General features: G+C 40.7%; 1 protein-coding gene across 2 annotated transcripts in view; it reads right to left on the bottom strand.

The window, feature by feature from the left end:
- The window catches only part of tcf7l1b (transcription factor 7 like 1b), a 71,404-nt gene extending 58,910 nt beyond the window's left edge, over positions 1–12,494 (bottom strand). For both annotated transcript variants that reach the window (XM_078251648.1, XM_078251649.1), the window contains exons 1-3: positions 11,560–12,494; positions 11,121–11,193; positions 10,857–10,984 (exon numbers count right to left, since the gene is read on the bottom strand). In XM_078251648.1, coding sequence (XP_078107774.1) covers positions 10,857–10,984; positions 11,121–11,193; positions 11,560–11,745 — 387 coding nt within the window. In that variant the 5' untranslated portion in view covers positions 11,746–12,494. The remainder of the gene's footprint in view (positions 1–10,856; positions 10,985–11,120; positions 11,194–11,559) is intronic.
- Between the last annotated feature and the right edge of the window lie 12,207 nt (positions 12,495–24,701).

Genomic DNA, 24,701 nt, shown 5'->3' with positions numbered 1-24,701 from the left:
CAATGTAATGGAGCCTTTTATACGTTGTCGTGTTTCTTTAGAAATAAACAACGGACAAATAGAGTCTTTAAACGCTTCAGATGTAAAGTTATTCTCTGTCAAAGTGTCGTCAAAATGAATGGCAGTCAATGGGATGCTAACGGGGGGGGGTGATGGCTTGTTAGCATCAAAATGGCGCCATAGGAGGTACGCGTTGTGAGGAGAAGCTTACCCCGTTGGGCTTACCCCATTGGATGTGCCATGTGGGGAGATAGCGAGCTAACAAGTTAGCTAACCGGGAAAGGTACTATAAAAAAAGATTTGAGCCGACAATGTGAGCAGTGTGCAAACTTTGAGGTTTTAAAGTGGACAACGAATTTATAAAAAGAAATGTTTCACGATAAAGAATGAACGGAAATAGATTCATTAAAACAGCCTCCATTGGCATTAGCATGCTCAATCAAGCTACATCCCACAGGCTAACAGCTAGCTAGCAAAAACTAGCAGGTGTTACACAAAGAATGGGACAGTTAAAGCTTTGCCGTCTCATTCTGAAAAGCACCAAAGTTAAATATTACCTTGTTCATACAACAGAAAAACTAGCAGGTGTTTAAAACGGTGTAGCCTACTTTGCTTTAGGCCACTATCTGAAATATCAGACTGGGTGATCTTTATGTATTTATTTATGTATATATTATCTTTATCTTATGTATACCTTTTGCAACCCTAACCCAGAGTTTCATTTCGTGGCAAAAACGTTGACTTTTTTGATAATGAGCAGCTGTGGAGGATGAGAAATAGCAAGAATTTGTATTTCCATTGCTTTAACCTCGACTCCTCTGTTTTTTGAGTCTCTGAATAACTCGACTCAAGTGACCATCCACTACACAAGGATTGCGATTGTTTGAAAGTGGAGACCGAACACGTGTAGACCAGCAGTTTCCTCTATAAATAGCTTGAGATTTCGTTGTTTATTGAAAAGGCTTTAATATGTAACTCTGCAACTGTTTTGCTTTTGTTTGGAATACACCCAGACGTGGTCATCTCTAAACGGTTTTTCGAAGCTATAAAAATATTTTGGCGTGAACTCAGGCGTGTTAGAGATGTTCACCTTTGGCCACAATGTCTCTCAACTCAACACACAACTTTGCCCAAATTTTCACAAGGCAAAAAAAAAAAAAAAAAAGAAGAAGCAATGTACCAAACTGCGCCGCTCTGTAACGCCGGCCAAACACAGCCAAAGAGAAAAACACATTCATTGATTAAAAAAAAATAAAACCCATTTGCACACATATTCATCTTGGCACATCAAAGGGATTCATTGATGTCGCTGAACACGGGGAGCCTGCGGCGGGAGAGTGGAAGACGTTGGATATCCTTTCCTCAAAGGGCGCTAGGATGCTCCTGATGGGCCGCGCGCTGGAGAAGCCAGAGAGCGCTATAAACAGAATTTGTAATGCCGGGCGCGCGGGTGGGTGGGTTAACGTAGTGAACTAGCGGAGCATGGGGTAGATGGAGGAACTGACGCCAGCTCATGCTTTTCCACAGAGACCGGAGAGGGAAGGATACAGACCAGGACTGACACCATTTGACACGGTTCTTTACAAGTGATGTTAGGAAGTCAGCGTGAGCGTCGACGGTCTGAAAACGACACGCGTGCTCCTGTAGGACTCCATTAGAAAGGATTTATGTGGAGCTACTAAAGCTGCAGATTATTATCATCTTACTACTGATATTAGGGCTGCAACTAATGAATATTTTCTCCATTAACTCTCCTGTTGTCCTCGGGTCAAATTTTCCATTTTCAGAAAGTTTCTATATCAGAAATTTATCTTTTAACCAAATTTAACGTGGATGGTTCTCTATAACGCTCTTCACAAGTAAAATAAATGATTAGTTCACTTCTTTCATTGAATTTGGGTGTTTTATTCAATTAAATAGCATTTGGAGAAAAGAAATCATAAAAGAACGTTGAAAAAAAGTGTCAAAAATGTCGGAAAAGATTCAATAAAACACAAAAACGTCAAAAGGCGCAGAAAAAAAAGAAGAAAAAAAAAAATCGACAAAGACACATGCGTAGAGGGATGTGTAGACACTGGTGTAGTTACAAACTTCCTAATGCCTCGTTTTATAAGTACAGGAACTATTTGTACTACAGTAGAAGTTTGGTGTCATTCCAGGCATTATTAGTGGGGTAATTTACGAGACACATACGTGGAACCATTAGCGCCTGCACTAAGCTAACCAGCTGATAACGCTAACTCGACCAACGTTATAACAAGGGGAAAAAGCTTATGGGGGGGGGTTGTTTGGCTCGAGGTCAAGGTGCAAAGCAGCCTAGGGTGAAATTACTCCGAACCATCACTGTAATAGTAACTAATCAATTCATCTTTGCAGCTCTGGATTTATACATAGTGTAAAGGCACGCAAAGTGGAACATTTGTAACAAGTTCTGGTTGTATAATCCTCACTACGTACTGCTTTGGTTTGTGTTGCACTAATTAGACCTGACCTCGATTATTTCTGTGTAACATGAAAGTAATTGCTGAGACACACAGTTGCCTAAAATACACAACAGTTTCAACTGTAATCACTTAAAATGCTTCCATTTTGAAACGTTAAAGTGCCATAACATCAGTCCAAACATCTGCCCCCTCCCCCCTCTCCTTCTTAAACTAAATAACGATTCATCTAATATTTCAAAACCAATTTTTGGCCAAATTTAATTTAATTTCCTCCAGCCTCTAGCACTGAGTTGATTACCGAAATGAATCACTCCAGGCGGGCGCTCTCAGCCAGCGATGGCATTTCTGCGGTCGCTCGCAATCTGCTTTTAATTGAACGCTGTCACAAAATTGATGTAGATGTGTTTTTCCTTTGAAAGGAAAAAAAAAATAAAAAATCTTTTAAAAAAAACTACAAACCTAGTCGAAAATATGTTAGCTCTGTTGACACAGCGCTTGGTTGAAAAAATATTTGTGCGCTTCAACATTCAGGAACACAACACTGAGGGTTGTCAGAATGTGAGGCCTTGCACACTGTTCCCTCTGTTGCAAAGTATCCACAGAGCCTCACCTGAACAACCCCCGCCCCCCCTCCTCCCCTACCCTCCCGCCCTCACCCCCCCCTACCCCCCCCGACACTCGCACACTTTACACACACACAAACGTGCGGCACGCATGGCTGCACATGTGCACATTCGCACACACATGCGCAGCAAGGCGAGCGAAATGCCAAAGTGAGCCACCTGATGAAAAGACACCTCCACACAAACAGCAGTTTGCTTATGCAGGGAGAGGCTCTTTTATTCGGCGGGACAATGTCTGTGTTGACTTTGTCTTTGTCTGCACATTTTTAAAGCACCGAAAGCAGCAGAAAAGAACGGAAAAAAAGAAGTCAGAGAGGCGTGCAACCGTAGCCGTCGACATGTTCGGACTCATACAAGCTGAGGTTCGCATCTCAATCTCAAACAATCTCCCACTCAACAACCGTGCTCGGGAGAAGAGCTGCAAAGATTAATCGATCAGTTGTCAACTATTGAGAGAATGGCCAACTACTTTGTGTGTGTGTGTGTGTGTGTGTGTGTGTGTGTGTGTGTGTCTGTGACACCCAGACCCATCAGTTATAATGTGCCCCCTGCCCCCCAATTTTGGGTAGAGCCATACCTTCCTCAATGCCTATGTATATGTTATTCCATTTAACCTGAACTGAATGTGTGCAGTAGCTTAAGAGATGAGATAATCATCCAAATGTTTATCTTAATTGGCTCAGCTGTGTGTGCGTGTGTGTGTGTGTGCGTGTGTGTGTGTGTGTGTGTGTGTGTGTGTGTCTCTCTCGAGCCCTGGCATTTCACAGCACAGGTCTGTTACAATCAAGTGAAAATGAAGGATTCTGACAAACCATTTCCTACATATGTTTGGAGCTGCAAAGATGAATCGATTAGTTGTCAACTATTAAATGAATCTATTTATTATATATATTTATAATTTTGATAATCCATTAATCGGTTTGAGTCATTTCAGGTTGTTTGTTTTTTTTTACTGGCACCGTTGAAAAAAGGTTTAAAAAAAAAAAAAAAATCGGGGGGGGAAAAAAACTTCAAAAAACATCGAATAAAAGTCAAAAAAGTGTTTAAAAAAACCCCAAAAAAACATCAAAAATCGTCACAAATGCAAACAAAACCGTCCAAAAAAAGTAAAACGTTAAAAGCATCAAACCTGTAACACTCATTTCTTTATTGGCTAACGGCACATTCAAATATTATGATTGTGATCGATGACGCTGCATGATATGAGGAAAATATGTAACAGCGATTATATTGACTGATATTGCGATTGCGATATGATTCATGATATTGGAGGGAATGTTCATTTTTGCGTTATTATCATTTTCATTGAAGAATATTAAAATTAAAATGATCATAGTGTGATTTTTTGCGAGGATCTGTACCAAACAAAGATGCTTTCTGTAGTGCGTAGGATGGGATTTGTAGGCCGGGACGTCTCTGCAGCACCACAAGACTTATTTATACTTACACATATTTAGCTTTTAACAAATATTGACCCCACCCCCCACCCCTTGAGATTTAGATATTGCACTAGTCCATATTGCGATTTCGATACAATTATGATTAACTGTGCAGCCCTACCCCGAGCCATGCATTTTCTATGGGAAACAAGTTCAAAATCTCTGCTGTCAGCTTGTTAAATGTGAATATGTTCTAGTGTCTTCTCTCCTCTGGGACAGGAAACTGAATATCTTTGAGTTGGGGACAAAACGAGGCATTTGAGGACGTCATCTTGGGCTTTTTTGGGAACCACTGATCCACATTTTTCACTGTTTTCTGACATTTTAGAGACCAGACATCTATTCCATTAACGGAGACAATAATCCACCGATTAATCGCCAATGAAAATGATCGTTGGATGCAGATCTACTCGGGAGGGTTTGATTGTCCCGCTGCGTATTTGATGAAGATATATTTGTGCGGCTAACCTCGCTCTCGCTAACGTGCCACCTCTCACACACAAGAGGCATTTCACTCCTCGGCGCCGATGATGATGATGATGTACTCGCCGAGTTATCTGAAAGTGCTGATGAAGCTGACAAGCGGTGGCGTCAAGCACAGGGTTTGCTCGCCAATTAAATCCGGCAGTAGTCTGTCACTACGGGAACAATGAGGCGATAATCACATCAATGAATAGACAAACAATACGCTGACTTGGTAGGGGGACAAAAACACCGGTGGAGGAAGTATTCAGATCCTTTACTTAAGTAAAATAAACACCACACTGTAGCAATACTCTGTTACAAGTAAAAGTCCTGCACTGAAAATGTTACTTGAGTAAAAGTCTGTAAGTATCGTCAGGACAATGTACTTAAAGTATTAAAAGTAAAAGTACTCCTCCCATTTTAGAAACTGAAAACGATCCAAACTGTTGTGTGTTTAATGGTCTAATCATGTCAGCTGTTGGGTCTATATATCGTTGGGTAGTTTAACTTATAATAAAACATCAGATTTTATAAACTGCATGTGTTTAGAGTGCAAAAAACTAAACTTGTAAAGTAATTAAAGCTGTAACAGATGAATGTAGTGGGGTAAAAAGTACAAATCTTCTCTTGGAGATGTAGCGGAGTAGAAGTAGAAAGTGGCATGAAAAGAAAAGACTCAAGTAAAGTACAAGTGCAACTCCACATTTGGAGTAACTGTACTTAAGTTACATTCCACCACTGGAAAAAAGCTCTCTGGCCCCCGCTCAGCACAGCAGGCAGAAGTCTGGTGGAACATCTCTGCAGACATAAAACCTCCTCCTCCGCTCTCAGTGGATTACAGCAGAATGTCAGCTCGGAGCAGGCTTTAAATCAGTTATGCTCGGCCCCTCGGGGGGGGGGGGAACTCTGCGCTGATCCCATGTACGCCTGTCCCTCATTGCTCATGATAGGGTTGCCACATCCAAATTTTTAAGTTCTCGGGCCTCAAATCCTTCATCATGTTGCACATCGCAGATTCAAATCACTGCTCGGTGACTCTTGTGCAACACCTCCTATCTAGTTTTGAGCAGTTTTTTTTAAATATATATATAATATATAGTTGTTTGGTCTCTTAAATGTCAGAAAACAGTGAAAAATGTGGATCAGTGTTTCCCAAAAAGCCCAAGATGACGTCCTCAGATGTCTTGTTTAGTCCCCAACTCAAAGATGTTCAGTTTACTGTCACAGAGGAGAGAAGAAACTACAACATATTCACATTTAGTTGAGTTAAATGACTCAAACTGATTAATTGGTTATTAAAATAGCTGCAGATTCATTTAGCAGTTGACTACTAATCGATTCATGTTTGCAGTAGGGGTGCTGCAATCGATGCATGGCGATGCGGACGTGGACGACTCTGCATCGATGCAGTGACAGACCATAACGGATTATTGCCTACTGATGTTGACAGCTGATTTTTCCGCTCGCTGCGTTTTTGTTTCTGCCTTTTGTCTGCTGTGTTCAGACTCCGCTACATTCAGGAAGTGTCTTTTTTAACAGCAGATACAATAAAAAGGGAAAAGGGGAGTTCATACATATCCGATAACTTGAGTTTGTTGATGAAAACCATGTGCAGTAATGCATAATAATAGTGAGGAGGTGATGCATCAGGATAATCGAATCATGACACAAAAGAAGCCGGCAGCGTTTTGGTTCCAAAAAGCAGCCGAGAGCGTCTTCTGTTGCTATAACAACAGCTACTGCTACAGTATCCTAGAGCGCTATGTGGAGCGGTGCTAACGTTAGATAAAACAAAGTGGTGGAGCGAGCTAGAGAAAGAACAGAGAGAAAGAGAGAGAGAGAGAGAGAGAGAGAGAGAGAGAGAGAGAGAGAGAGAGAGAGAGAGAGAGAGAGAGAGAGAGAGAGAGAGAGAGAGAGAGAGAGAGAGAGAGAGCGGTGCTTACGTTACATAAAACAAAGCGAGTTCCCCCTCTTTGTCACTTACTCGACTAAGAGGAAGCAGGCCTGAAAAGTACTAAGATGTCAGACCAGAAGGGGGAGTTGTAAGTAGACACATGCAGAACAACAAACAAAAAAAAGACAGTGTTCCATCTGTAATTACAGAAATATTTACACCACGCTCAAAGCTATGAAACTGAAAGAGAAAGAAGTGGATTCTATCGACCTGGCATGAATCCCATAATCGGTTTGGGAGCCGTAACTTTTATGTGTCTCATGCAGCACAAGAACAACAACAACACCACACACACACACACACACACACAAACCAAATCTGTCAGACCCAACAGGGCCTTCCAAGACACACACTACAATAAACTGGGACTGTTTGGGGAGCGGTGACGACACCAATGAGCTTACCCTGTGGACAAATATTGATCTCGCGAGCCAATTAGAGCTGCGATGATTAGTCGACTGATCGATTAGTCAATCGACCGGAAAAATGATCAACTATTTTGACAATGGATTAATCGTTAAAATGAATTATCACACAGAAATAGCAGAAAATGCTGTTTCAGCCTCTCAAATATGGAGATTTCCTGCCTTGTTTTGTTTTATATTATGTTAAACTTAATATATTTGGGATTTTGGACTGACAAAACAAGACTTTTAAAAGACATTTTTCACTATTTCGCGACATTTTATAGACCAAGCGATTCATCGATTAGTTGATCGACAGAAAAAGAACCGCCTGAAACTATTCTGATAATCGTTAAAGTAATGTTTCACGCAGAAATGGCAGGTCAGACGTGGGTGTGAACGGCTGGTAAATATCATCTGACTGTATTGAACTTCGTCCACAGGTGTAAACAAACCAACCCCCCCCCCCAATGCGATCCTTAAGAGGTGCTAAATCGAAGCTCTCCTCATCAATCAAACTCACTGCGTTCGCACTAAAAGCCAAGAGCAATATGGAGGACTTTAAGACGTCTGCTGTGTAAGCCGGCCATTGTCTGCCTGCATGTTTTCTGCAACGCTGATGATTGACACAGTCAGCTCACTCTGTCCCGTTGACCTCATTCTTTTCTTTTTCCAATATTGGGGCTTATACCTCTGAATTCGTAAGTCCTCTCCAATTATTTGCTACTTTGCCTCAAGTAACAAGAACAACGGATTTTTTTTCCAACTCTACTATGCTGCATAAAAACAAAAAGGAAGAGTGAGAGGCTTTCATACCAGAGACACAAGACAAAACAAAGCACAGACGAGATAATAGGCTGCTGAAAATTGTGTCAATTTCTTCAGTGTTCGGTTTGTTCCTCGATTATACCAAAAAACTAGGGCTGAGACCAGACCGATTAATCTGTCGATTATTTCCTCGATTAATAGATTAGTTGTTCGGTCTATAAAATGTCAGAAAAATGTGGATCAGTGTTTCCCAAAAAGTCCAAGATGACGTCCTCAAATGTCTTGTTTTTGTCCCCAACTCAAAGATATTCAGTTTACTTTCCCAGAGGAGAGAAGAAACTAGAACAATATTCACATTTAACAAGCTGACATCAGAGAATGTTTTTTAATTTTTTCATAAAAAAATGATTCAAACCTATTAATCGATTATCAAAATAGTTGTCGACTGAACGTTTGATCTTTGCAGGTCTACCCAAATAAAAATGTTCCTGCTAAAAGTCTTTCAGAAAAAGCACAGAATACGACAATGCCTTTGCATTCCTTCATGTTCATATCTCGAACAACATTCCTGCCAAATTATGCCGGCCCAAAAGCAACGAGATAGACAATCTATGTATCACCAGAGTAGCCATTTAGTTAATGAGCCCCAACGGAGACCTCCAATGAAGCCATCAAGACTGCTCAGAATAACAATGGTCAACTAACGCCTTTCTAATTGAATGGAAGGTGGAGAGAGGGAGGCGAGGGGAGTGGGCCAGGAACAGTGAAAAGGAGACAGAAGAGAAGGGAGGGAAAGGGAGGCGTCTTTTCAGTCAGATGCCTGCCAGGCATTAACGAAAGTACTTGTTTTTTTTTTTTTTTTGGGGGGGGGGGGGGGGGATGTGACATGGATTGGGGGATGGACGAGCTCCAAAGAACACAGCTCTCCAGCAGGGATTATTTCAAGGAAGTTTGCATAGTTCAATTGTATTTAGTAGGTTAGCATTCCAAATATTCCAATTGGTTAAATTGCTTAAAATCACGCACGTTTGTTTGGAATCGGTATTTGTTGTCACTACGTTTATACCCTCTTAGAGTGGGATTTGTTTTTTTATCATGAACTTTCTTATAGAGCTGCAACGATGAGTCAATCGACAGAAAAATAATCACCAACTATTTTGATAATCGATTCAGCGTCAGCGTAATATTTCACACAAAAAATGGCAGAAAATGCTGCTTTCGGTCTCATAAATATGGAGATTTCCAGCTCTTTTTTCTGTTCTATATATCATATTAAACTGAATATCTTTGGGTTTTGGACAACACGACATTTAAAGACATCAACTTGGAGTTTAAGAAACTGGGATGGACATTTTTTCCCTTTTTTTCTGACATTTCGTAGACCAAACAATTCATTGATAATGAAAATAATCATAAGTTTCAGCCCTAGTATTCGTCACTATGTTTATAACATGTTCTTTGACCTTAATGTTGGATTTTTTTTAATCATGAATTGTCTTATGTGGCTCATGTTTGCAGCATTGCCAACTATTGTAAGGTCTCCATGCTTTATTAACTGGTTGTATGGGCATGTTTAATATGTGATAGGTATGGATTAAATTGCAGAAAACCAATGCTGCATTTACAGCTGACAGCTGGTGCAATGCAACAAGTTTGGTTAAACAAAACACAAAAACTCTGCATCAACAACACTTACTTAAGACTGTCAACCTTATCTAGACATTTAAAAGTCTCTGAACAACAGTTGTCACAGACACTGCAGTGAAATGCCTCCCGTGTGTGTCAGAGCGAGATATTACGTTGTTGTTACTGTAGGATATGACTACAGGGACAGCTTTGTTTTCTTTTTCAATTTTCTGCAGAGAAATGTGTGCAAACAGCCTGCAGGGTTTTAGAGAGCTGATAGTTACTACCCTGCATGCTGAAGAAAAGCCTTCATTACAAACACAAGTACTAAATGGAAAGCAATTCAGCGACCAACTTTAAAAAATATCTTGCAATTCTAAAATACATTTTAGAAGAATACTAGCCTCTAGACTGCAAAATGTAAGTCCATATAGGAAACTTACAGTGACGTTTAGGGCTGCAACTGTTTATTTACATCATCGATTAATCTGTTGATTAGTTTCTGGATTGATTGATTGCTGTGTAAAATGTCAGAAAATGTGGACGACATCCTCAAATGTCTTGTTTTGTCCCCAACTCAAAAGATATTCAGTGTACTGTCCCAGAGGAGAGAAGACACTAGAACATATTCACATTTAACAAGCTGACATCAGAGAATATTTTACTTTTTTTCATAATAAAATGACTCAACCCCATTAATTTGATTATCAAAATAGTTGGCGATTAATTTAATAATTGACAACTAATCGATTAATCTTCGCAGCTCTAGCCTATACAATCAATATGCAGCATGAGTATGAGGGGATTTTCGACAAGGAAATGCCATAAATCCTTCAAAAATGACAAAGAAAGGCTAATGTGTCTGAACTTTGAGCCGAATGAGAAGTTGTCAAATGCGAGGCTTGTCGAAAGGGAGGGGGTGGTGGCAGCCAGGGAGAAATTTATATCCCCAAAAAAAAAGAACAAAGAAGTAGTTAGTACTCCTTGAGAGGCCACTCGGAGGGAATATGGCGGTCTGGCAGTGCACAGGGAACTTTAACGCACGGCCAAACAAAGTTTTTCACGGAGTGAAAGAGGCTGTAACGAAGGGAAGAGAGCGAAGAGAAACATGTCGACGACAAGGGGACACTTACTGTTCTTGCACTCGGAGACAGTGAACCGTTGGATATGTATGGGTTGCTGAGGTCTGGGATCATGAGAAACGGGTAGCCAGGATAGTGAGGACTCTTAAAAAAGCCACCATCTTGCTGCCTCCTCAGGGCTGCAGAAGGAAGGAGAGAGAGAGGAAAAGTCAGGTTTTGATAGAGACACAAACGCGATACATAAATGCTAGCTAAAGCACACACAAAGTAGCCTACCGAGGGTGTTTGTGTGTGTCTTTTTTTTTTTTTTTTTACCTTCACTGAAGTAGTCTCTTGCTTTCTCGTAACTTTCTAAGTCGGGTCTGGTTTGGGGGCGCCTCTCTGCTTGCTGACAGGGAAAGAAATGTACACACAGGAGGGGAAGAAACTATTGAAACTTTCAACAGCATTAAAGCAAATCAAGTCAACGTTATTGTCAATTCCCTATGTGCATACAGAGGAGTCAAAATACATTTCTCTCCGACCCACGGTGCAACATGTAGCCTAAGCTATGCACAACAAGTGACGTTAGCCTTTAAAAGATAGCCTAATGTATACAATATAGCCTACATACTAAATAGTGCAGAAGTCAGGCAAAACATAACAGTAGCCTATAGAAAAATTAAAGCAATTTAAAAACGTGCATTATAAAGAACACATATAAAAATAAAAGTGTCCCTATGGTTCTTTTATAGCCTATTTGCAGTGTGCTTACCTCTGAGTCCGACGAGCTGCTGTTGTTTTCCGACTCGTTCACTAAGGAGGATTTCACATCATCTAAATCCCTTTCCGCTGACACATTCTCGGATATCTTTTCCTCCGGCTCCCCTTCGTCTTTAAACGAGATCATCTCATCATTGGCCCCCAAATCATCCCCACCGCCTCCGTTCAACTGTGGCATTTTTGCAGAATAACGTTAGATATCAAAAGAAGGGAGAGGGGGAAACAACCGCAATAAGAAATGACTTTTCTTTTCTATTTTTTCTTTTATCAGAACAGTGTAGTCCAGACGAGTCCCCGCCGTAGTAGTGAACTATAACTACAAGAAAGTGTCGATGTTTATTTTTTTTTTAAAAGACCCTTTTCATCCTCTGAACGGGCTCCAGTAGTCCATGACGAGCCTCGCGATGATAATCCACAACAGTTAAAAGTCGCGACAGAGATCGAAAAATATCGATATCGAGTGTTTGGCGTCTGCGGCCGGATGCGCAGCAACTTGGCAAAGTTTGGTCGCCTTTCGCAGCCTGTGGACAACTTGTGGCCCCTGCGTGTCTCTCCTGGTTGTGCTGCCGAGGAATAGGACTCTCTCTCCTCCTCCTACGGAGCCCGGGGACCACATAAACTACACAGTCCGAGAGGGTTACTCAAGCGAAAGCAACAAGAAGACGCACGTCCGATTTCATCTCCTAGTATCCATGTGTGAGAAAACAATGGCTCGAGTTATGAAAAAAATAAAAAATAACAGGAAAAAAATAAACACGAGAGGGTCAGGCACTCGCTTGTTTTACCCCCCCCAAAAAAAAGAACCGCTAAAGTTTACAAAATAGGAAGAAAGAAAAAACGATGCAAACGTATAAAAATAAAATGTTCAGCTGGATGTAGTCGCCCTTTCCCTCCACATTGCTGCCGGGGAATGCGCCCTGAAAAACTACTTGGTTGTTCAAGTGGAAGAAAAAGCGCAGCCCCGTCCGTAGGGGAGGAGTTTGCACTGAAAACCGACACTTCATTCAACGCCATGTAGATCAGCTATTCTTTACCCTCAAGCCACCACACCACGCAGGGAAATGAGTACATTCAGAACAGAAAAGTGGAGGTTTGCACATGGAGAAAATAGAGATGCAGATTAATGGCATTATTATGTATTCATTAAGACGATGATTCTTCTATTATTGCAGAATATATCAAGAATAAATTGGAGAAATCAGCCAATGTTGTGACTTAGAAAATAAACACAATTGTATGTTTCTATAGTTTAAAGGTTCCATATTGTAAAAAAAAAAAAAAAAAGACATTTCCATGTCTGATTTGATTTTAAAGCAGGTCGAGGTTGCAAAGATTAATCGATTAGTTGTCAACTGTTAAATTAATCGGCAACTATTTTGATATTCGATCAATCGTGTTGAGTCATTTTTTTAATGAAAAATAAGCTAAATGTCTCTGATTGCAGCGTGTTAAATGTGAATAGTTTCTAGTTTCTTCTCTCTGTGACAGTAAACTGAATATCTTTGAGTTGTGGACAAAAAAAGACATTTGAGGACGTCATCTTGGACTTAAGGAAACACTGATCCACATTTTTCACAATCTTTTTTGACATTTTAGAGACCAAACAACTTTATTAATCAAAAAAAATTATTTAGTTGCAGTCCCATATATACTGTAAATACTCAATCCACAGAGATATGCTCACAGCCCATTTAAAAAAAAAGTGCCTTTAAAGGAATCGTCTGGACTTCTGTACGGTTGTGATGTCACAACTATGCTATGTGTAGGTAAAAAGTGTAGATACAGCGGCGTTACATTCATTTCCCGGCTGCAATGACGGAGCAGAGACTCCGAGAGCGCAGGTGCGGAAGACCTGGAAACGCTGACCAATCAAAGCAGACTGGGCTTTTTTGAGAGGGAAGGGGGTCTTAAAGAGACAGGCGCTAAAACGGAGCGTTTCAGACAGATGGTGATTACAAGTATATTCAGACAGACAGTTTGAGAAAAATGATGTGTTTTTTTAACATTAAAGCATGTTAACATGTTCAAGTAAAAATCCAAAATACGAGTATGAACCTAAAAATGAGTGTGATATAGGACCTTTAAGTCAACTTGAGCAGCAGTGTATCATGTGGTGCCCAGCTGATATCTCCTGTATTGTCAGGATACTGTAAGAGACCACACTGCCTCCATCTGTGTGAAAATGACAGACTAGGATTAAGTGAGAAAGTCCTAATTACACACTGCCGTGTAAATTGCACGTCTGCGTGTCCTGAAACAATACCCTGGGAAAGACAAAGCTCTATAACACCTGGGATAAGCACGGGCCCATTATGGCACAACTGTAGGCATGACAGAGGGAGGCAACAAGCCTCTGAACATCCAGGCCTCCCCTCTCTCTGAGTACCGATCAGAATGGCTGCAGCAGAGGAGGTATTCCTGATAGTGTCATCAACAAACTTGAAAGGAATGTAACTTAAAGGTAGCTGTTAAACAATTTCATGCAGTGAATGTGAAATATTTACTTGTCTTTAGCCACATAACGTTAGCATAATTTTGCTAGCCCTAAATAGTTTTTTTGTGAGAACGAGAATCCCATGTCCCTTTAGGGGCGCCGTAATATACTAATAGTATTATTATTATATTAGTTATAATAATATAAGTGAGAACTGTGTAAACAAGGTATCTGTAGAGTGTGTCTATGTACAGAGATCAGCACAGTGCAGATGGTCAGTGCAGGATTACACAGATGACTGTGTTCATGGTGGTTTTATTCCACTGGATGTCCTTTTCTTGTCACAGCAGCTCTCTCTCTCTCTCTCTCTCTCTCTCTCTCTCTCTCTCTCTCTCTCTCTCTCTCTCTCTCTCTCTCTCTCTCTCTCTCTCTCTCTCTCTCTCTCTCTCTCTCTCTCTCTCTCTCTCTCTCTCTCTCTCTCTCTCTCTCTCTCTAGACTGAAATACATGGCCCCATTGTTGATTTGAGGAACAGGATTGGAGGCCCTGTTTTGCAAGCAGTCTTGGAAGAAGGAGGAAGGGATGTGGTTACAACTTTTTTTTTCGTCCGTTCGTTCCTGTCGAGTAACCTGCACATAAATCACAACCATGACTTAAAGCATTAAACGTTTAAACCAGAGTTGGGTGTAACCATAGACTGTAAAATAACGGACGCAGCGTCCGTGACGTCACACATTGGTTTGTCACCATCTTGGTTTTTGGTAACCTTACGTGATGATTTTTGAAGAGAGGGTGGAGCTGGGGAGGATGACGCGGCAAAGCCAGTGTTATGTATGGTTTCATGGCGCTGCGCTAACCTAAACGCTAAAGTGGGAAAGTTGCTGATTTTCAACCCTTCTGAAGCGAGTCATCCAGCGGAGATTTACCGGCGGACCTCCGGGTACTGGTGCCATTAGTCTGCATTGACGCCAGAACAGAAAATCTGCAAAACGTTCTCTTAAGTTACCAGCTAACGCTAGTGGTAGCTAGGTAGCTAGCTTGGTTGGCAGAACAAGACATTTTTAGGCGACCAAAATGTTTCAGTTAACTTTGATGAAGTGAAAATACACAGCGGGGGTCAAAGTTTAAGATGAAAACACGGACAACACCCAAACACAAGTTGAGGTCTATTTTAATGTCCACAGTGTTAGCATGGTTAGCATCGCTAAGCCTCTGTCCTGATTGTCATTTTAAAATAAATGGGACCATCATTTACTAAATGAACATCATGCTGTATTGAAGAAGACTTGAAACTAGCGATTGAGACCATAAACTCGTTATGAAAATGTTTACTCAGGTAATAAATCAAGTGAAAAGTAGGCTCATTTTTTCATAGACTTCTATAGAGACAGACTTCTTTCTGTTTTTTAATAAACAAAATTAGATAGAATGCAGCTTTAAGGAGCTTCACGTTTAAGGGCCGGAAGCTTCATCCATTATTTTTACAGTCTAAGGGTGTAACACATAAGTTAGCTGCTATACTCTTGTGTCCCTGAAGCTCTTTTTGGAACATTTTTTTACCTCGTCCTATCTTCACCTGTCTCAGTCCGAGTCCAGTGGACCTCAGACTTCTGATGCAATCCGACAGGCTTCCCCCGTTTGAGAAAAAGAAGTCATTGATGTTGTCGACTGCGTGTCAGCAAGCTGAGGGTTGACTGACAATTCAGCAGAGTCTCCACGGGCCTCATTAGATCCACACTCCTCCTGGATGTCAGTGTGTGTGTGAGTGTGTGTGTGTGTGTGTGTGTGTGTGTGTATGTCAGTGTGGTATTTGTATTCAGTTAAAAGCAACATACTGTAGTTGCATACCGCATCTTCTCTGAATTGCATACGAGGTGGTTGTGGGTTTATCGTACACAGAGATACTCATGTTTGCACTTGCATGCGCACACAGGTGAATATTTGCCCTAAGGGCTACATATCATTGTTTTTTTCCCCTGGAATACAGTATGCAGAGAATTCATTCTCCCAATGATTCACAGACATTTGTAATGCAACCCTGTAGTTTGACACTGAGCTACAGTACAGTTTCCTACGCACAAAATTCCTCAGCGTATCACATATCAGACAAGTAATGGACCGTGTCCCGGCAGGTGTAATTACAATTATGCAGTGCTCATGCACCATAGCCTTATGAAAGATTAATAAAGAAATCAAATATTAAAACACGTCAACACAGAGAAAAATAATAATGACATGCATAAGCAGTTGCTGAACAGGAACATCTCTAAAACCGTGCTTTTTCTGTTGCTGCTCCCCGGCACTAGACAGCATCTCGTCCCACATTAAGTCATGTTCCATAATTTAAAATGTTGAATCAAATTTAAAGAGCTACCTTTTTTCACTCGCTTTTAGTTCAGTTTGAGGCTGCTTGGCTTCTGTCATGTCCCCTCTTGACTTACCCTATAGAGAGGTGAAGACCCTCCCCCTCCGGTGGACCATCATGGGACATTATTTCGTAAAAAATATGCACGGTAGTGAACGGGGAAAGACAAATTATTTTTTGATTGAGCCAAAATTACACGTATGATGTTCGTCAGTCTAAAAGATAATTTTGCAGGTCGAGTGAGTCGCAGTTTGTTGTAAAACTGTTAAAGTATAAGACTGTGAAAATACGTAATAAACTAGAAAGAGTACTCAGCCCAAAGTCGCATAAGTGACGTCTCAGTCTCGCTGAGGCTGCGATGCTTCTGTGTTTGGTACCGGGATGTAACGTTACTCAAAAAACCAACGGGTCTTGCCAGTTCTTTCGCTTCCCGGCTGATAAAAAGACGCTGGATAAAACACAGCAGGTAAGATAACGTAACGTGTTGTGGAACAGAGCTAAGCTTAGCTCTGTTCCACAACACGTTACGTTATCTTACCTGCAACAACAAGCAGCTGGCAAGGTGGCGTATATTGTGTGAGACGAGATGTAGTTCACGGAGCGGTTTTGGCACAAAACTGAGTGGTACTACAACAAACCTACGACAAACTGAGACTTTCTTGACTTGCAAAATGATCGGTTAAAATCGACAAACATCATATGTGTAATTCATGGCTCAATTCAAACGGGATCAAAATATTTGACTTGGCCTCTCTATACTGCTTTCTATCTGTTGTTTATTTTATTTCCTTCTCTCCTAACTTTCTATTTCTTTACTTGAGTTTGCCATTATCATGTCAGTTTACATTTTGTGTTGTTGCTTTCATCTTTGTGTGGTTTATCTATTTAAAGGCAGAACTTAAACCATCTGCCTCGACTGGAAAGCCCTTTGGGTCAACTTCTGTTGTTTTAAACGTGCTACAGGCTATAAATAAAGATGTCTTGACTTGACTTAAATACTGACACTTCTCACACACTCACAAGTTTCAGCAGTATGCTATTAAGCCCCATTGGCATGCAGTGAGTAGACTGTTGTTCACAGTAAGCTGTAGCAGCGCAGTGAAATATAACACTTCTGTGATAAATATATTTAAAAAAAATCCAGTGTGAGAAAAACAAAAGGATGCCTTTATTTGTTACAAAATGGTTGCAGGCATTAAAATAAAGCACGTTAATTGTTGGCTTTTAGCTTCAATTTTATTAAAGATTATTATTTGGGCATTTTAGGCCTGTATTTATAGGACAGTTTAGACATGAAAGGGGAGAAAGAGGGGGAATGACATGCAGCAAAGGGCCGCAGGTCTGAGTCGAAACCCGCAGCCTCTGTGCCGAGGAGTAAACCTCTATATATGGGTGCGTGCTCTACCAACTGAGCTACCCAGGCGCCCCAGAAAACATAATTATTACATATTTACTCAATGATAAATTCCAGGTGTCTGTTCTGTGTTGTTTGTTGGTATGAAGCCCCTCACTTGTTGTGCTGATTTATTCATCAAAGCGGGTGACAATGGAGTATTTGATGAAAAATAATTTCTTCATACCTGCAACACATGAGAGAGGATTTTATGTCCTTTAAAGATAGATAGATAGATAGATAGATAGATAGATAGATACTTTATTGATCCCAGTAGCTTAAAGACATCACACACAACATACACATACATCATAAACAAGATGATAAAATAACAAATCCACATGAATAATATGGACAATAAAAGATATGATACTAATAAAAAAATCCACATGAATGTACTAAGGGATGTATAAGCATGAGAGGCTTGCAGTGACAGGGCAGGGACTGACCCTGTGATTCAGTATGCATGGTAAGGTGCTCTATGAGAGTGGGTGTCATGCTGGTATAGTGCAAATAAGTCCACTAGTGCAAAGATAAAGTCTAGAGACCAGCATTAAATATGGGCATTATAAGGGAATAATAGTAGACAGTAGGATAGACACAAATCAACAGTCAATATTAGAGGTTTGAAATAATAGGGTTACAGCCATTGTTCAATGTACCTACGTTTCGCTCCTTTCTCTCCCCGAAAACATAATTATTACATATTTACTCAATGCTAAATTCCAGGTGTCTGTTCTGTGTTGTTTGTTGGTATGAAGCCCCTCACTCGTGCTGATTTATTCATCAAAGTGGGTGACAATGGAGCATTTGATGGAAAATAATTTCTTCATACCTGCAACATGTGAGATAGGATTTTATGTCCTTTAAATGTACCTACGTATCGCTCCTTTCTCTCTACGACTGCATACCTTTTTTTAGGAGCAAGGATTGCTTTTAACTGGGAGTTGATGAGGGGTCGTGAGAGATGCAAACAGCAGCCACAATCCTAGCCTGGGGGCAGATCGACTGGTGGCCAGAAAATTTATTCAGGGGGTGCTGTCCCTGCATCTGCCTTACTTTGAAGTTGCTCTCTCAACTCTGGCTTGTTGTACGTGACAGTGTGTTCATCCCCCCCCACCCGCCCTCACTTGCTAGAGACAGAGAGAGTGAAAAAGCAGAGATGGAGCACTCCTGTGTGTCGATATCGGAGACAAGGCTTTGCTGAATCAGTGCCTTCTTTTAAACCACTTCTTATAGACTTGCTTTTATGTGATGTTGTCATTTTATCATTTTTTTTTTTTTTTTAACCCCATCAAGTGTTCATTTTCTTTTATTTATTCATTGTCATTTTTATTGTTCTTTAAAAGTGTCCTAACGTATATTTTCACTATTACAATGATGCGTGGATATCAGGCCTTCAAACAACGTTTATTTTTATCGTGGATTATTTTCTCCATTAATCGATTTGTTTGGTCTCTAAAATATCAGATTTGTCAGTCAATAGATGGCGATTAATCTATTGGTTGACAATTAATCGATTAATCTTTGCATATGTGCTTCTGTCAAAGCACTTTGTAAACTATTGTTTATTTAAAAGGTGGACCGAAAATAAAGTTTGTATTATTTTGCATGCTTTTCCACGTGTGGTGTGTGTGTGTGTTTCTATAAGAGTGTCTGTTTGTGTGCTTGCAGGTGATATTATGTGTATAGTGCCATGACAATATGACAATAAAGATCTATTCTATTCTATGTGTGTGTGTTTAAGAGACAGAGGGTATGAGAGAGAGAGAGAGAGAGAGAGAGAGAGAGAGAGAGAGAGAGAGATGCTGTGTGCCAATCCATCCTGGCTTTGGAGAATTCAAGGTCATCCTTTCATGTTTTGCCAACCATCGGTCAATCACTTTCCAATCAAAGCGGTTCCTAATTCAGCAGTAATTCCCCATCTCCTCGTCAAGTTTTCGTCTCACTGTTCCAGAGGCGTTAAAGCATTTCCCTTGTCTTCCCTCTGATCTGCTGCAGTGTGTCCAACATGTCTTGCCAGGGCCACACCCGCCCTGACAAGCTCTCTAATGATACAAGTTAAAGTGTGCGGCGAACACGTCAGATCACACAGTGTGCGACTGCTGCTTCCATCCATCTCACTTCAGGAGATTTAGCCCTCACTTGATTGTCTTTGAAGTGTACTCAAGTCGTGTTCTTTCATTAATCCAAAGAGCCCTCCACAATGTCTCTATTTGGGGTTTTTTGTACAGTTTGAATTTAGGGAGATGGAAAAAGAAAATTGTTCAAAACTAATCTGAATCAACTATAACAGATGTGGTCAACTAATCCTCCAAACCATATGACGATACGGGTCTTCTGTTCCTCCCCTCTAATACGACCCACAGGAGCGTTTCATAAATTAGCGCCCCTAGCCGGGACAGGACATACAGCCTCATATCTAAACCAGAGAACGTTGAACACGTCTTTCACTAGCAAGGACCACACCATCAAATAGATACGTTTTTAATAATGAGAGTGGGTCTGGGCAAGCTTCATTCACAGCTCATTTCCAAAGGGGCATCACCAACGGACGCTGCTCAAATGCTCTGGGTGCAATTGGATAATCCCTCAACCAATCGCGGCGTCAACGGATAGTCCCTCAACCAAACGCGGCGTCAACGGGTTGCTGTGCTTCGGTGGCCGTCACGTTGAATGTAAACAAAAAGCTGCTTGCCGTCGCTGCGCTATCGTCACCGTGTAAAGCCCGCCTCACCGGTTGTGATTGGTGACTCAATTTGGAAATGTTTTTTCGACATTTTTTTCTATGCTTTTGACACTTTTTAAAAGTTTTTGTCACTTTTTTCGACATTTCTTTAAATTCATGGTCAATAAACCTAATTTATATGACATTATGCTTAATTTTTGAGTTAAAAAAAGCAGAAATTATGAATTATTTCGACTAATAGTTGAGATCAGAGAATGTTGAGTGGATCACAGACTGGTACATGTCAAAGTTTAGTCAGGATACTGTTTTGAAACCATTTAAACTATTATTTTTGGGCAATTTGGTTGAGAGAAACCCATATTTCTGATATAAAAACATTGAAAATGGGTCAAATTTGACCCGAGGAAAACAAAAGGGTTAATTAGCTTTGTATCAACTCATTAATGACGTTCATTAATATCAAAAAGTTACGCACTTAAGCTTTAAAATCAGACACTTGCTGAAGGTTACGCACTTGGCGTTGAAGGTAGCGTTTTACTTTTATTTTTAAACGGGACTTGAAACCCCAGGTCCTGTTTGTTTGACCTATCCACCACCCCAACCTACATCCTTACGTTTAAATTTGGTGCTCTTAAACTTCGTCACCTTACTTCATGCTTTCCTCCCGTCATAATTACTAAGGCCACTAGCGGATGGCGTCAGTATAAACGTAAATATAGGTCGTAATTGCTGCTTAAACAACCAACCACTGGGATCGTTTTCGGGGGAGGACATTCTCTTGTGGATGTTTTCATAAAAAAAAAACTGATTCAAGGGTTTTACATCATTCCATAATTGCCATTAGCCATTATATCTGGAGGCCTATATATATTTTAAATCATCCTGAAAATCCCCCCATATGACCCCATTATATGAACATAAAACGTGTACCAACTTTCTTTCAGACATCACCAAGGGATCAACTGATTTAAAAGACCGAAAACCTTTCAACCAAAGGGCAGGATCCACTGCAGATGGATTTACACACCTCTTTTGCATCACCACTGTGCCATATTCACTCACCTCCTCAGTCATCACACTAAGTCTGGATGGGAGTGCCTCATGCAATCATGGATCTCACAAAAATAACCTCATATCCGTTTTAATCCACAGAAAGGTCTCCATTCCAGGCTGGTGTGGGCGTATATGGCATTTAAGACTGTGTGAGGATATGATTAGATGACAGTTTTTAGTGCCTAAAGGGTGTAACTGAAACACTAAACTGTGCACAGAGAAGAGAAAATAAAAGACTTTACTTGCTGACTTTTCTCCTTCACGCTGGTATTTTGTTGCATTTGAAGTATTCTTTTCCTGAAGGGTCGAGAAAATGTTCATCCGCAGAAAGAAAAAAACACTCAAAGACGGCTAATGAAATGGGTTTATTTCTATATGATTAAAATCAGAATTTGACATTTAATTTAGTCAGACACAGATTGAATCAGGCTAAACCATTTCTGTCCAGTTCTTTTATCCATTACTCGTTTATCCAGTACTTTTAGCTAACTGTTTGAACTGTTTAGTCAGTAGTTTTAGCTAACTGTCTGAACTGTTTAGTCAGTAGTTTTAGCTAACTGTCTGAACTGTTTAGTCAGTAGTTTTAGCTATTTTAGCCGCTTATGCAATACTTTTAGTTATTTATTTCTACCATTTATTCATGAATTTTAGCTAACTATTTCAACTGTCAAGTCATTAGTTTTAGCTAACTAGCTGAATTGTTAGATTAGTTCATTAGTTTTAGCTGTTTATTTCTACCATTGATGCATTCATTACTTTTAGCGACCTGTTCAAAATACATGTGTTCAGGTGTTATAGCTGGTGAATTTAAAAAATTAGATGAGCTGCTCCACAATCTTTCTAAGTACCCCTGGTTGGGAATCACTGGCTTAAACTAAAGACTGGCTTAAACATGAATGAGTGAATGGATTATTTTCCTTTAGCAAAAGCAATACGGCTTGTGCAAAGGATGCAACATTATCAGACTTGAAAGACAAACATGTCTGAGTCCTCCAGCGCGGATTTACATGGTTGCTCACACCTCTTGACTGAAAATACATGTTCATGTTTTTCTGTATTGCAGAGGATGCTTTTAAGAAGCATTATTTCTGAGGACATCAAAGCCTGCCAAAAGCACTCTCCTTTTGGAGTGTGCTGCAGCTTGAAAATGTACTTTCCAAGTATTTTCCAAATGGACAGGAAGAGGCCCTCACTGGTATTGAGGTGATGCTAATGCATTGTGGCGCTAAGTTTTCATTGTAACTTACTTTACAGCACAAAAAAACTGCCCGTATTAAAGTACTATTAATCTTTTACAGGCTTTATTTGATATTAACTTTAATTTCCCATCATTTTAAATACAAGAAGACAAAAATAGTCTTTATTTTGCTGTGTCTATATGGAAATCTGACTTTTATGGTTTAAGGAAAAAAACAAGCACAGCCAACAATGCCAACAAGTCCTCATGGACACTATTTACAATGCATAGCTCTGTGACTGCCATAATTGTCCATAACGCTTGAGTCAGACTAACCAGATGCTGCATTCAGGCTTTCTGCTATCGCCTGGTTTTATTGATCCAGTTAACATTTTGCTTGCAAGGTCACAGTCTTCAACCGTCTGTGTTTTCTCAGCTGAGGACGCATAGCAGCGCTCCTCCGAGGATTGGAGATTCTTTGCTGTGATGTAAAACCCTGCTCAAGTGAGAGGCTGTTGACTTTATTTAATATGTCCTCCAGATTTTTGTTTTCTTTATGAGCATTACGCAAATGAAATGGTTTGCATTATGCGTGAACCATACGCTCCGCTGAGGCATGCACGGCTGCAGACAGCTGGAAGTAACTTGAGCCCCTCGGTCACTTATCAGCCCTGGCATCCCTGCCATTTCCCATAGCCATCTTCAAGCCAGAAGAATCCAGCCATTGTTTTCATCTCTGTGGGCCCTGTGTTAACTCAGCAGTGCCTCGTTGATTGTTGCAGAGATATTAAAGAAAATGGTAGATTTGTCTTTGTCCATATTACCCTAGTCTCGCATTGCCAGACCTTTATCTCCACAGCGCCATGGAGTAAAGTCTGGCTTAACCACAGATACATACTGGGATAGGAGGAAAACAACGAACGAACTCTGGACGCAGCCACGGTGGCTCTGCAAAATAGTCTCGGGATGGAACTTGTTTTGGTGGAACATTTGCACCCCGCAAAAGAAAACTCCACATACAATATTAAATGAAGTTAACTGTTGACACAATACAGTAACGTGAGCTATTTAAATTAGCTGATACATGGTTAAACCTCATTATCTCTTACCAGTGTATCTCCGTGTGTACTTCGTCCACAGCAATCCCACCAATCAGTCCCCAAACGTCCCAGTTAGAGAGGAAATGCCGTAAACATATTCTTTGTAAATTTTTACAATCATTCTCTGAAAGAACCAAGCAGGTCTGACTTGTTGCACCGTCCAAATGTTCTTCAAAACTCGTGACATTTTTGAGAACGGCAACACACGGACGTCAGGCTTTTTCCTGGAAATGTACTTCCGTGGATCCAGACTAGTATTACCCTGACGAATCTAAAATATTAGATTTGTCTTTGTCCATATAACCCTGTCTTGTAAAATCCAAGCTGTGTGGGTGTGTGTGTGTGTGTGTGTGTGTGTGTGTGTGTGTGTGTGTGTGTGTGTGTGTGTGTGTGTGTGTGTGTGTGTAGGGGGTTCTTGATGCAGTTGTAAAGAGCAGCTGCACCTGCCATGTATGTCAACAACAAGGTCTGGAGCAGACACTCAAGAAGAGCGGTGGCTTTCACACCACTGGCCTCACTGAAGCTGCTTACTTTCCAAAGACAACAATGACCACGCTGCTCTGCTGCGCGCCGAGCTTTCGGGCTCTATAGGCTTGGCGCCGAGTCTGTGTGGCCTCGAGATTATCTCCCGACTGAGCCCTCTACATACAAGCTTATTGGACTTCCTCATGTCCCCTTGTTTTCGTGGCTCTAAAGTTTCCAGGATGCTTTTTTGACTGTCTGTTTTACACATAGAGACAGGATCCCCCGTGGGGGTTGTTAGGAGGTTACAGGGGGGTAGTAAAGAGGTCAGGGAGAAACTGTCAGTCTATTTCCTTTCTCTGGCCTTGGGAAACTGCACCACAAGTCTTCTGCATATTTTTAGCGTCCTTGCTGAGTTTTTGTCCGTGTGTATCCACAGGAGAAGATTATGTTATTCCCAGT

The sequence above is a fragment of the Sander vitreus genome, chromosome 5 (genome assembly GCF_031162955.1).
Source record: "Sander vitreus isolate 19-12246 chromosome 5, sanVit1, whole genome shotgun sequence".
Classification (NCBI taxonomy): domain Eukaryota; kingdom Metazoa; phylum Chordata; class Actinopteri; order Perciformes; family Percidae; genus Sander; species Sander vitreus.
This window is presented reverse-complemented; position numbering and strand designations above follow the sequence as displayed.